The 15243-nt window shown below is 33.9% G+C and overlaps 1 protein-coding gene across 1 annotated transcript in view; it reads right to left on the reverse strand.

The window, feature by feature from the left end:
* Window positions 1–3207: 3207 nt before the first annotated feature.
* Window positions 3208–15243, reverse strand: part of LOC144968508 (uncharacterized) — a 29804-nt gene continuing 17768 nt past the window's right edge. Inside the window, exons 16-24 of the mRNA XM_078906959.1 lie at window positions 13513–13606; window positions 12677–12910; window positions 12130–12223; window positions 10922–11162; window positions 10349–10541; window positions 9495–9635; window positions 9061–9134; window positions 7842–8037; window positions 3208–7023 (exon numbers count right to left, since the gene is read on the reverse strand). Of these exons, the coding sequence (XP_078763085.1) occupies window positions 6889–7023; window positions 7842–8037; window positions 9061–9134; window positions 9495–9635; window positions 10349–10541; window positions 10922–11162; window positions 12130–12223; window positions 12677–12910; window positions 13513–13606 (1402 nt within the window). The 3' untranslated portion in view covers window positions 3208–6888. The remainder of the gene's footprint in view (window positions 7024–7841; window positions 8038–9060; window positions 9135–9494; window positions 9636–10348; window positions 10542–10921; window positions 11163–12129; window positions 12224–12676; window positions 12911–13512; window positions 13607–15243) is intronic.

Raw genomic sequence — 15243 nt, forward strand, 5'->3', positions numbered from 1 at the left:
CAAAACAAATACAAAACATTTGACTGTTTCCTCTCAGCTAAGGGCTCCTGCAAGGACCGAGACAAAACCAAGTAATTCGATTCCAAGACAAAGACAGAAAGAAACTCAGAATACAGATATAGGGGAATAGAATATACAGAGAATAACTCCAATAGAACACTATTGGTGTACTTAGTCTTAGATCACCTTAAAGTCTCATTCAGACACCAGCATGTCATGATCTCACTAAGAGAAATACACTCAAATGTTTACAGCATGTATCCGAAACAGAAAACATAACAAACAATACATAACCGAGAGATGATTTACAAGAGAAATAATATCATCTTCAAAAACGGTTTTGTTTGTTTTGTTTTAGGGTTTTACGGCGCTTGCAACACATTAAGGTCATATCAGCGCCAGTAAAAAGGAAGAAAATGGGATAGTAAAAAGTTCTAGAATTACAATTAAAGCACCCAAGAAAAGGTAAGACAAAGGGGAATTTGTTCAAATAGGAAACAGATGTAGATTCCAAGAGCACACCGTCAAAGTACTTAGTCTGAGATCACCTAAAAGTCTCATCCAAACACAAGCACGGGTCCCAACTAAGAGGAATACATTCAAATGTTTACAAATCATATTATATAATATGTAAACTAAACATAATACAATGCATAACAGAGAGATGATTTACAAGGAAAAAAATATCATTTCCCAAAACTATAATTATACATTCGACTGTTTCCCTCCCAGCCAAGGATTCCGGCCAGGGTCTGGACAAAACTAAGTAATCTCATACCAAGACAACGACAGGAAACAATTGGAAAACAGGTATGGGGGGATAGAAGACACAGCATGTACCTCCCTGCCCACTATGGGAGGTCAGGATCCCCACCCAGTCTTCAAAAACTAATACTTTACATTTGAATGTTTCCCACTCAGCTAAGGACTCCTTCAAGGACCGGGGAAAAAAACAATCCCATTACAAGACAAAGACAGAAAGCAACTCAGATTACTGATAAAAGAGAATAGAAGACACAGCAAGTGACCACCTGCCCACCATGAGAGGTCAAAGGACCCAACCCAATAAAACCGAAGTGCTACCTTAGAAAAGAGAAAGGGACTCTCAAAAATGAAAATTATAATAAGCAATAAACAAGAACACAAAAGACCTTTATTTGGTAATAAATAAATTAACATTTTATATTTTATTTTTCATCTTAAGTGAATCTATGAAACATTCAATTTTAGAAACGCCACATGCACAGTTGTTAGATAAAGGGAAATAATTCATAATAATGATATCAAGAATCGATACCATGCTATTTACAAAATTTGATAAAATTTTATAAAAGGGGAGGAAAAGGCATAATTTCGTTTTAAAAAATGAGAAGGCTGTTTTTAAAATCTTACAAAAAAAAATAACAAAAAAAAAAAAAAAGATCACAAACACATAATTTGATTCAAGTTGTAAGTAAGCTGTAGTTTGATTTAGATCTTTTTAAGTACCCGTGCAATGAGAAACAATAAATGTACAAACTTAATATATTGATCTAAAGAATGGCAGATGTTATAATAGTAAAATAGTATTAGAAAAGGAATTTATAAAAATATATATCAATCAATATACAGAGTACAATTTTGCCAACATGCCACAGAAAAAAATATTAAGCAGCTTCCGAAATCCTTTTAACCAATGAAAATAAAAATAGAAATAAATTCTCTACTTTAACTTCATGGACCACCTACATGTATATTGTATTCAATTTAATACAAGTGTGAGTAAAATATGTCAACAAGGATTTTTTTTTTAAAATCATTATATATAGGGAATGAGATAAGCGGAAGAGTAGCGTCCCTTGATTGGACGTCACAGGTGGAGAAGTTATTTGTAAACAAACCAACTACAAGTCAAGCGCTCCAAATAAAAAAATTATTATTCATATTTCTGTACAAAAATGCATATCATAATCAACGTTATGCATTTTTGTACAGAAATATGAATAATAAATTTTGTATTTGGAGCGCTTGGCTTGTAGTTGGTTTGTTTACAAATAACTTCTCCACCAGTGACGTCCAATCAAGGGACGCTACTCTTCCGCTAAGCTCATTCCCTATATGTGACATTTTGCATCAAATCGTATTAAGTTGCAGTGAAGTACTCCTTTAGAGACATTAGGCCCATAGTGCCGGAGTTTATCCCAGTTTATATAGCATAAAGCAGACGATGGCAATTGCTTGATTCCCTTTGGAAAGTACTTTCTGCCATATCTATCGGATCCAGCTACCCAATCACTGCTGGACGGGCAGGGAAGGGGGTTTGCAAAAAAATCTTGACTACACCGAGGATCAATTTAAGTCCTTTGCATGTGAAGCGAGTGCTCGACCAAAAAGTTAAGTAAAAGTTTAAATGATTAGAAATATGAAATTTTGGTTTTATGCACTTCATGAGACTATTATGAGGCTGCGCCGTTTTTGTGAGGTTCAACACAAAAATGCTCCAATAATAAGTGATTTGGAATAAAATATGGAAAAATATGTTTTCATCAGTTTTGATTAGTTTAATAATGTAAAATAAAGGATAAATTCGTGATCTAGCTCCAATAGAATAGAAGGAATAGCTTCTCAAAGGTTAAAAAAAGCGTGGACAGAATATAAATTTGTCCACACTTAAAAAAGCTATAATAACTACTATAATGTTGATGATAGATCGTCAGTTTTTTATTTATTTTTCATTATTTAACCCAGAGAAACTGATGAAAGCAAATTTTTTCTTTAGATTTACCAAGTAAGTTAGTATTGGAATATTTTTGTGATGTCACAAAAACGACTTTTTAGCACAGCTTCATATATTCCGATAAATAAATCACATATATTGACAGTTTAACATTTTTGGCTATGAATTCAATTTTCAGAATCAATCTCACTCCGACAGAAAACCATTTTGAGATAGTGGGTCACACATTAGTATTGAAAAATTTATATAATTTAAATAAAATGCTAGGTGCGAATTGCATATGATTCATCGTTATTATGTGTTTGTGTGAAATGCCCTCTTGAGTAGAGGTCCTGTCATGGATGGCTGTATCTGTCATTCTAATTTAATCTACTGAATTTAACTTATCGTATTTTCTATGAAAGTACAATCATGTAAGGTTAAAATTATATATAATATATACATATACCCATGCACAACGCTCTCTCTCTCTCTCTCTCTCTCTCTCTCTCTTTCTCTCTCTCTCTTTCTCTCTCTCTCTCTCTTGTACATCCACAAATAAACTCCCTCCCTCCCACACACACACACACACACACACACATATAACGTAGAGAAAATTCCAATGTACAATCGATTCTTAATTCTATTTAGTTTAGCACCACTGAAGTACGTCATTCACTCTTCATTCCTTCAACTTAGTTTGTTCGTTTGTTTTTAAGGAATTTACAGTGCATGCAACTCATTTAGGTTATATCAGCGCCAGTAAAAAGGAAGAGAATGGGATAAACAAATTCCAGAATTACAATTAAAGCACACAAGTAAAAGTAAGACAAAGGGGAACTGGGAACAAGTAGGGATCTGTTTTTTATTTTTTGTTTTTAAGGGTTTTACGGCGCTTGAACACATTTAGGTTATATCAGTGCCAGTAAAAAGGAAGCAATGGGATAGTAAAAAGTTATAGAACTACAATTAAAGCACCCAAGAGAAAGTAAGACAAAAGGGAACTGGGAACAAACAGGGATCAGATGTAGATTCCAAGAGCATACCACCAATGTATTTAGTTTGAGATTACCTATAAGTCTCATCCGGACACAAACACAAAATCCAACAAAGAGGAATACACTGAAATGCCTACATTATACATTCAAAATAACAAATATAATAATACATAACAGAGAGATGATTTACAAGGAAAAAAATATCATCCCCAAAACAATAACTATGCATTTGACTGTTTCCCTCCCAGTTAGGACTCCGGCCAGGGCCAGGAAAAAAACAAGTAATCTCATTCCAAGACAAAGACAGAAAGCACGTTGGAAAACAGATATAAGGGGATAAAAGACACAATAAGTACCTCCCTGCCCACTATGGGAGGTCAGGATCCTTCAACTTTAAGTACAGAACAGTCAATCTTAATGACATAATGAGTAACCAACAACACGTGCGGCTATGTGGTCTAGTGGTATGACACTCGCTTTCGGATCAGAAGGTCCTGGGTTTGAGCCTTGCTCAGAGCATAGTTGAGTCCTTGGAGAAGGCTCTTTACTCACATTCTCTCACTGTACTCAGGTGTAAAATGAGTACCTGGCTGTTAACAGCGTTGTCTCTGTCCGAAAAAAAAAATTGTAATATCGCCTAAAAGGCGTCATGTCCCGTCCTACATGTTAAATGTTGCTGTTGGCCAGGGACCCCTTGTACAGCGCTTTGAGCACGTTTAGTGGATATTAGGCTCACTTCAATTTAATTTAACACAATTGGTTATTGAGGATGAAGATTCCACAGACTACAGCATTTTTCTCTCATTGGATTTGAGACTCCAACTGCCGAACTGCAAAAAAGTATCTGATTTTGTATCACTTACTCAGGACTTTAAAGTTTTGTTTAACCCTTCTGATGACAAATTTTTTATTTTGTAAAGTCAATCATAGTGATTACTTTTTTTTCCTTGAAAACAACGAATTTTCAAATTCAAGTTGGTGGGTCTAGTTTCAACAATGAACGATGACTCAGCTGTTTACTAACACTTCTTAAATGACGAAATTCATTTCCTCTTATATCATAGAAATATACAACAGTATTTTAAGAAGGGAAAGGGGGGGGGGGGAGATTTAAAATATCTAATATCAAAGGTAAAAGGAAATACAAAGAATATCAAAGTAAAAAAATAAGGAAAGTTCAATAATGCCTTCAACAAAATACAGGGTTTTACATCATGATTCATTCAATTTTTTTAATGTATCATTCTGTCTAGCAGATTTACAGTCATGAAACAAGCATGACTTTTTTTTTAGATAGTGCAAATTCATTAAAACACACATAAATGCATCAGTCCAAAATAATTGAAAAGTAAAATGCTAATTATGCGCCAAAACGAATTTTATGTCCTGTAATTTCGCAATGGACAGACATTGTACAGACAGAAATCCACAACACAGAAAGAGAAGTTATTTTCAATGGCTTAAACAGCTTGAGGACAGGATACTGGTTGAAGGTGTAGACATAACAGTACACGGCAGCCAGATTAGCAAGGCAAATTGCATTGATTATAATACTAGTACAAGCTTGTTTTAACTTTTTATAAGAATAAATGGTTTGTGAAATTGGAATTGAATCGCACATCAAATGAACCAATTATTTCTTCTCAAATGAGATTTGAGACTTTTTGACAAGTTAAGAGTCATCTTTATTTATTGATAGCTATTGAACTTACGTTCTCTAGCAACATGGAGAAAAAAAAATGTTTTGACGGTGTGGGACAGATAAGTTTTTTTGTTGTTTTTTTTTCATTGTTATTCTATTGTAAGGAATCTCTAATCAATTCATACTGAATGAGCCCTTATAAAATAATTTATCCTATATGTCAAGTTATACTAAATTCTTCAGATGGAAGACATAAGAAACAAAGCAATTATCATCCATAACATAAACATAACAAAACAGAAAATATTTAATGCGTAATGTAATGAGACTCTAACTATAATCAAGGTAAGTTCATGCATCAGGCAAGAACAAAGTGATTTCATATCATAGCAATCAAAATATAATATGAATATAAAATATGAATATAGAAAACCTCCATGGATTAACCATGCTAAATGCACATCACAATGCTTCATTTACACCGCCCCCCCCCCCCAACCTTCTTCTCCCTCAAAGGCCTCAATGAACCAAAAGTTCCATTTCATATGGTGAAAGTCACCGGTTATGCACCATTTTTGTACTAGCATTCTAATAATATCCATCACAGCTTATAGTCATAAACTAATTTACACCTCAGTCAAATGAGGTTAAGTACCTACCACTAAGAACAAAATGCCAATCCATAGTTCTCATAAAAGCTCTGTTCAAAAATAAGGAAAACGAGCTATCATACTCACTGACCACTATTTGATTAACTGATTTATCAATATTCTGTTCCTCAAAAACAGAGCACATTCTTTGGAGGGAACTTTATCTTAGACTAGAGAGATAAATACCATTCTGGGTTGCCATAAGAGCAGCGCCCCATGAGTTCAGGTGAGATGACTAACTCAAAGTCACAAAGTCTACAGGGTTTGATGCATATTTGATGACTCCAAACATTTATGCAGAATATTGAAGTATGCCTCAATTCTACAAAACATCATTTGTTGATGGTGAGAATTATATGCTTAAAATGACATGCCCAAAATTAACCTGCCATTAATTTTAGACAAAGATTTAAGTTTGTCATAAAAAATGCACTTTGTCTAGACTATTTTGGAAAATTTTGCTTTTATGCTTTCCATCCTAAATTTGAATATACCTCTCATACCTTAATCAACTTTCAATTCATTCATAAATAATATTAGCAAAACATCATATAATAAAATCACAAAAGTAAGAGTCTCTGACTCCTTCCTTTAAATCAATTGAGGGCAAAGTTTCGACAAGACGATCTATATCACCTTTTTCATTTTCCTATTCAGAAAATTGGTGTTACAGCCCATAAATATTATCTCAAATTGAGACAATTTTTATTTTTAATTTTTAACATAATATATCACTAGGCAATCTGGTTTTATTCTAACATTTCATGCTAACAAAAGCAAGAACAAATGCCTTTGTACAAAATCATATATAAGTTCTTTCATTAAAACAATGAACTCTGATTTAACACAATGCTGATAAAAGATACAACTATTCAACACACATTATACATAGATTGCTCTAGGTTATCTATAACACATCTGGTCCATGATGACGTTGCCTGCCTTGTCCCTCATCCTGACACGACCATTCGGAAACCTTGTTTCGTGTCGTCCATCAGCATACACTGTTTTCACAATCCCATCAGGAAATTCCCTTCTCTAAGGACGATAATATTTGAGATAAGAATATTGAATAATTTCAAACTTTATATAAACAAATGACATTGAGTTTATATACAAAAGAAAAAAATCAAATTAGACCTAGTATCAACAGAATCAAATCTGAAAATCAAAGCTTACAAGTTAAGGTCTAATTATTTAGAATACTCAGGAAAAAGCAATATTTTTCTTATTTCATTTCATTTTATTTGCACCCCGTATCATCAAAGACTGGAATGCTCTTCTCGAATCATGTGTGAAAACAACAGATTTAGACGTCTTCCATCAAAGATTAGCAAACTAAATCAGCCTAAACACCAACAAATCCCTCTGCCCTCGAATACAAAAACTCATCAACAATAAGTGACTGTTTCTATACATCAGTCTCATAAGACAACAAAACTGAACTGAGAATAAAAGGAATTCAATATCTTACATCTTCATGTGGATGTGAATGCAAAATTAAAAAATATACCAAGAGCACAAGTATCCATTCTCTATGTTCTGTTGGATCCTAGGGAAAAATTTCTTCATTCATTTACTCATCCATTCCTTCGTTCAATTATTTGGGCAACCTTTCATTTATTCATTCCATGAGAGAGAGAGAGAGAGAGAGAGAGAGAGAGAGAGAGAGAGAGAGAGAGAAAAAGAGAGAAGAGAGAGAGGAGAGAGAGAGTGAGAGAGAGAGAGAGAGAGAGAGAGAGAGAGAGAGAGAGAGAGAGAGAGAGAGAGAGAGTGAAAGAATATGTAGATATAAAATAGTTTTTTTTAAAAGGACTAGAAGTATTTATATACAAATAATTATAAACTAATCACACCTGATATTCAGCCGTATGAACCTCCCTGTCACCAGATGGATACTCCACAGTTCTCTCCCCTTGGTTGTTGTAAGTCATAATGGTACCGTCTGTCAAACGAACTTCCTGTCCTCCATCTGGGAAGATGTATTTGACATCTTTGGATGGAAAAGTGATCTCCACCGTACCATCGGGATATCGTCGCTCTACTTGACCACTGGAGACAATTGTGGAAACAATAATGCCATTATAAGGTGCGGAATTTAGTTGGGGTTTTGTTTTTTTTAAAAATTAACATCACAGCCAATATATGAATAAAGACATAAAAACAAAGAAACAGATCCTTTAATTTACTTAACTTACTGAGGAAAAAGATGTCAATTTTCTTATTCATCACCATAAATGGTTGGTTTTAAGGGCAAGTTGGCTATGTGAAGAGGTTGTGACAAAGATTTTTGGATACCGTTTGTTATTATAATAGATCTCTTTTATTTAAAGATCATTAATTCTTTAAGATTAAAAATGCGGCTATGTAGTATAGTGGTATGACACTCGCTTGGGATCGGAAGGTCCTGGGTTCAAACCTCGCTTGGTGCATGGTTCAGTCCTTGGAAAAGGCTCTTTATTCACATTCTCTCACCATACTCAGGTGTAAAATGAGCACCTGGCCATTAACACCATTGCCTTTGTTGGAAAAAAATTGTAATATCGCCTACATGCGTCATGTAACGTCCTACATGTTAAGTGTTGCTGTTGGTCAGGTACCCCTTGTAAAGTGCTTTGAGCACGATTAAAGGATATTGCCCTATACAAAAGCTCAAGTTTTTGTGTTTTGTTTTTTTTAAAAAAGGTTTAACATGAAACACTGACACTGTGTGGTGAACGAAACTCATACTTCTTTAAAAACTGTGAAAGTGAACATATGAGTTCCATTTACAAACAGCATATGCACTAATTAAAGCTTTACCATCAGCACCACCTAATTATAGTGAGGAATACTGGATCATGCAAATGTTGCTGCTTGAAGCTCGAAGAAATAAAGTACAAAAGTCAAGTGGAATTGAAGCTTTAATTGAATCAACATTTTCTGTCCTAGCATACGACAATTATTGATCATGAGAATGAGGGATCTTGATTGCACATATAGACTCAATCACGGTGACAATCGGTAAATGAAAATAATATTGTTACTTCAGTGATAGTGATGGTTTATTCAATGAGTAAATACTTGCAAACTTACTTTTTGAACTGAAAAGTTTCGAGTCCATCAGGAAAGGTTGTCTGCATGATTTGTGCTTCGGAGAAGATGTAAACCTGTTGATTAAAAAAAAAAAAAAGATGTACAGTTGTGATTATGCTAATGCCTGTAGGTAGGGAAATAGAAATAAAAATCCAGTATTTAGGCAAAGCAAGATTTTGGGCCAAAATAAACTCAAAATAGTCAAACACCCCTCCCCCCTCCCCAACCACACCCCTTTCACTTTGACTTACTAATACATACAATTACAAAATAAAACACACATGCTTACATTTAACTTCATCTCTCTTGAAAATGATTCTAAACAGGATTAAGTAAAACCAAGTCATACTTATTCGAGAACAAAGAGAGAAAGCACGGAGAAGATAGAATACAGCCTACCACTGCCTTATCATCAAAATCCTTCCACAACTTACCACCCTGTGATCAGGGAATATCTGCCTTATGTCCCCATTAGCCAGACGACACACAATGGTCTGGCCATCTGCAGTTATCTCTTTAATGGTGCCATTTGGAAACCTTACTTCTTTGGCACCATTTTTGTACATCTTTTCGACCTGGTGAACATAACAATTTTTAAAATGCGTCAATTTTCAAGAAGCAATAGAGAGCCTAAATTCTTTTTATAACTGTCTTTATCTTCATACATAACATCATACATGTTCATACCTACTAGTTAGTAAATTCCATATCAATGAACTGAAATGATTCTGATGCTTATGATCTTGTGGTATGACACTCGCCTTCTGACCAGTAAGTAACAAGTGTGAGACTGCTCTGAGCAGCGCAAAGTTGAGTCCCTGGCAAAGGATCTTTACTCACTATACTTAGGTGTAACATGCTTACCTGGACATTAACATCATTGCCTTTGTCAAAAAAAAATTGTAACATCAAATTTCAGGTCTCATGTCTTTTCCTACATGTTAAGAGTTCCTGTTGGCAGGAACCCCTTGTATGACGTTTGAGGATGTATATTGCACTATATAAAGGCTCAAGGGGGGGGGAGGTATTTTGTTTGGTTTTTTTTTGGTTTTTTTGGTCCATGCCATTCACTTATAATTGTTCTCTTCGGGATAGTTACACAAGACAAGCAATTGAAAAGATTCATTGAGTTAGATTACTCTTAGAAGCTTAAGTATATTTCACAGAAGAAAAAAAATGCCAGTGCTTTAAAAAAAAATCTACTTTACAAGTATAATTATTCTCATTTTTTAAAGGGTTTTTTTATTTTTATTTTTTTTAAGGGAGTTTATTCTAGTATTGATCATACTTTTCCATCAGAATGAACATTTTCCACAAAGTCCATGGGATTTCCCTTTTCGATGACAGCCTTTTCCATAGCTTGCATGGCAGCCGATTTGTTATCATGGGGAGATGATGAGGATGAAGCTGAAGAAAGGGTTCCTAATGCTGTAGATGGGGGAACTCTTTGGCCATTTTGGATGATTTGAGCGAAAGGTGTGCTAAAAAGACAAGGTAAGGAAGGAATAGTTAGAACGGTTGACAGGCAACCTAGCGGTTATAATTCAAACATATTTAAATGTTCAACTAACTCTCTCTCCCTAGCCATATTTACTCCTTATATTTTCATTATATTTCAAGGTTATCAAACACATCTAACTTTTCATAAGTTTATGAAGTAAAGAATGAAATTTGTAATTGATGCTTTATATCACCTGTTACATCAATTCAAAATTCCATCTATTTCAATATATTATGGATTATGACATAATAGCTATAACTTGCTCTCGACTTTATCTTACAAAAATGATATCCTAGTCTTTATAATATATTTTTATTCTTTTATTTTTTTTAATTTGGAAATATTACTGATGCTTCTTACGTTTCCATCATAACAGGTACCAAGTTGTTTTGTGTGGGTAAACTCTCCCCTGACGTGCGTAATGTAGGTTGCGATGTTGGCAAGGCAGAAGATGGGGCAGTAGCAAGATCACTAGTCCCCTCACTCTTTCCATCATGTGGCTTGAGAGCTTTACTAGATGCTACTTTTGGCTGTTTGCTAGTCTTTGGTGCATTGGTGGAGGCAGTGACAGCAGGAACTGAGGTCCGTAAGGTGATGGAAACTGGTGAGCAAAGATAGTCAGAATATTTTTTTATGTTAAAAGGTTTTTGTTGATGTTTTTTTTTTTTGGTTAGTTTCGTTGGGTCTTTTTGTTTTGTTTTTGTTTAGGGGAGGGGGGGGGGAGGAGGAGGGAAGGGTTGTTGTTCTTTTAATAATATGGTGATTCACTTTAGTGAGTTTTGCATTCATCAAAAGTTTTGATTATTCAGATTTCAAAATCAGATAATATATGCTTTATGTATTAAACTTTTCAAAACTTTGAATCTGTTTTTCCTTTTATTTTGAGATATTTAGGACTTTTTCCCCAAGAACCGATCTGTACACCTAATATTTTATAGTGATCAAAACTCGATTTCATATCAATTTATAGAAATTCTGGTGTAAACTGGCACTTAAATAAAGTTCACAATTCAATTTAGCTCATATAAGGAAAATCTCAAAATGTGCAAAACAAAAAACGAGTTAATAAGGTTTGGAAAATCATCCATCGATTCTTAGAGGAGATAATAGCGCCTTAAAATACTTGCTATGTTTTTCTTTTATCTTTAATTAATTTTCTTTTCCTCCTACTGATCTTAAAATAATCTTCAATTCTTAAATTTCATGACATGGGCAACTATCCAACAACAACAACAACAAAAGATGTAAAGTTGAGCTTTTATAGGCCGCAATAAAATATATAAATACATTAAGAGGAATCAAAAAGAAAAAAAAGCATTCAAATCTGTCACAGCACACTCTGGAGAAAAAAATGCAATTTAGAAAATCATAAAAATATCATTAATAAACAATGTCCAAAACTCTAAAAAAAATTCCTGATATTTTTAGGTGATATGTCAACCATGATGTCACAATTAGTCACAGCATGTATGCAATAAAATATGCTGAAAATAGAAAAATAACACACACACACACACACACACACACACACACACACACACACACAAAGAAAGCACAGTCAGGCTTACCTGGCTTTTTCCCCTGGGTAGACAAAGCAACAGCAGGTTTATTGTCTTTTGTTGGAGTACTGCTACGTGGCTGGGAGGATGAGGGGATCTGGTCCTGAACAAAAAAATTATGTATAGATAGCTGATGGATGGACAGATGTTTGATTCACCATCATCATCATTATTATTATTATTATTATTATTATTATTATTATTATTATTATTATTATTATTATTATTATTATTATTATTATTATTATTATTATTATTATTATTATTATTATTATTATTATTATATGTTGTTGTTATTATTATTATTATTGTCATCATCATGATCATCTCATTATCATTATCATCATCATCATCATCATCATCATCATTACTAATTTTGTTAATGTGTTACACATTTTCACCCATATCCAAGTAAAAGAGAGGATGACGCATGAGTGATGTTTTTCGTCCCTATAAATAACTACTCAAAATTTCTCTGAAAATTTGAGTACAATGCTTTGCCTCCAGATGACAGAATGATGTAGTCAAGAAATTTCTGGGATTGTCATTTACTTACCTGACTCTGAGTTTTGACATCCACTGCACTTGATTTTGATATCAAAGATGATGATGATGTCTTTGCTTGGCTCTGTGCAGCCAACCATTCCAATCGCTTCTTCTCCAAGATTCGAACTTCTTCCTTCAATTCACCATTTTCTAACTCAACCTCTGCAAGACGATTCTTCAGCCGAGACATGGAGGAATTCCAGCGAGATTCTTTCCTTCTTAATTCATCTTGGGCCTCTTCCAGCTTTGAAAATTAAGAAAAGATTATTTGTCGTCAGATATCTTGCACATTGATATTTTTTTCTCTCTGTATCTTTATAAATGATTTGACTTAATGTAATATGCACGGATGTTTCATTACACTTTATTACTATTATGAACATAAAATCATTCAATAAAATTCTTACAGGTTTGAACACCTCGTTAACACTTATATATGATGTGCTTATGATATGATGTATGATATGATATGATATATGATATGCTATGATATATGATATGCTATGATATATGATATATGATATGATATGATATGATATGATATGATATGATATGATATGATATGATATGATATGATATATGATATGATATGATTTGATATTGGTATGGTATGTTATGGCACGATATGGTGTATAATATGAAATTATATATGGTATAAATAATATATGAAATGATATATTATAGTATGACAGAATATTATATGATATGATATGATTGATGTAATATGATATGATATGATAGGATATATGATAAATGATAAGGTATGGCATAAAATGGTATGAATCACGACACTTTCAAAGATTTAAAGGAAATTCAACAAATCAAACATGATAGTCATCCTCCTACCTGTCCTTTGAGATTTTCAATTTCTTCCCTCTCCTTCTTATCAGGCATCGATCGTACTTTCTTTTGGTAGCTGTCGAACAATTTCCTTTCACGTCTGTAAACATATTTGGCAGTCAGTATTAGTCATGGAGGTCTCGAAAGCTAAATTGGTTGATTACTCAACTAAAACAGACCAACTTCAAATCCGAGTTATGTTTCTGTACATTAGATCTGGTGGAAAGTAGTTTGCAATAGACTGACATGCTGTTCGAGGAGCAGCAAGTGACAACGGAAAATTGGATAAACTCAGGCTCCATGTACTTTATAGCTTTTAGTCAAGGGGTCAAGACAGCTAAATTGGTAGCGCACTCAACTCTAACAGGCCAATTTCCAAAATGGGCTAAACATGTCATAAACACAAAGACACACTTTTTCTAGCCAGCAAAAATTCAGGTCTTTAAATTCAGGGCAAAATAATTTGCAATAGACTATCACACTATTCAGGGTCATTGCCCCTAGTGGATTTAAGGGGCTTTAATTTCCAAATTGGGGGTTCCCTTTTGCTCAGTTGGTAGAGCACTCACTTCACACGCAAAGGAACTGTGACTGATTCCAGGTGCAGTTGAGAATTACTAACATCCTATCAAAAGGGTAGCAAGCAATTGTTATTGTCCATTTCACTTTATAGAAACTGGGATAAACTCCAGTTCCATGAGCCTAATGGCTCTAAAGGACTACTTCTTTTTTTTTTTAAATTGGCGGTGAAATTACATTGAAACAGGAATGATACTGAGAAGATATATGGTCTTCATTCATGAATAACTATAATAAAAACTGTGCCTTCTCCTATCAAATTCTTACACGGTGTGAAGAGACTATGTGCCAACTGGCCTGCAGTAGACAGGTAGGTAGAAACACAATATTAAGGAGTATCAATGACTATCAATAATTTTTTTTTTTTTTAAATTATGCCCTCCCACCACAACATCATAAGATATTGTCGCCTAGACATTCCCCGAGGGACATATAGATAATTCATCAAACAAGATGTCTGATGTCAACAGGAATCACCCATGTTGTCCAAGTGAGCAAACTGGGGGTTAATAATCTTGCCCAGGGAAAAAAACGAAAGTGCCCGAAGCGGGGCTCGAACCCGGGACTTTCCTGGTCACATTGCAATGCCTTAACCACTAGGCCACTTCGCCCCCCTATCAATAAATCATTATCTAAAATAAATCATCCACTGAGGTATGATTGAATGTTCATCTCTACATATAAAGAGGTGCTTCACATCATTACAAACACAGCATGGATGTGGAATCAAAATGGAAATTCTACAACATTTGCTTGCTTGGTTGACTGATACGGGTTGTAACCTCAGGTTTTGAGAAGATCAACAAAATGATCCATGTTTACAATAAGAAGTTATGTAGAAAATATGGGACATGTCACACAACAAAGAGTACATAAAGGATCATTTGAATGAAATTCAAATTAAATAAAGTTTCCTTTTATTTTTAGTTGGTATTCTATTTCCTGTATTTTTCTCCTTACATTGAATACGAGATCAATCATTAGCTTTGATTGTATTAAATAGATGATAACATACATCAAAGGCTTATTTAAAATGTGAAATATAAAGTGACCATTCTTTTTTAAAATAGCAGGAATTCATTTTTTGAAATTGTTTTTCATCTTAAGTTTCCAAGAAAGGAAAGAAGTAATAAACACAACAATGGATTATTTTCTCTT

Source organism: Berghia stephanieae, chromosome 3, assembly GCF_034508935.2.
Source record: "Berghia stephanieae isolate SIO BIC M18660-M18661 chromosome 3, UCSD_Bste_1.3, whole genome shotgun sequence".
Lineage (NCBI taxonomy): Eukaryota > Metazoa > Mollusca > Gastropoda > Nudibranchia > Aeolidiidae > Berghia > Berghia stephanieae.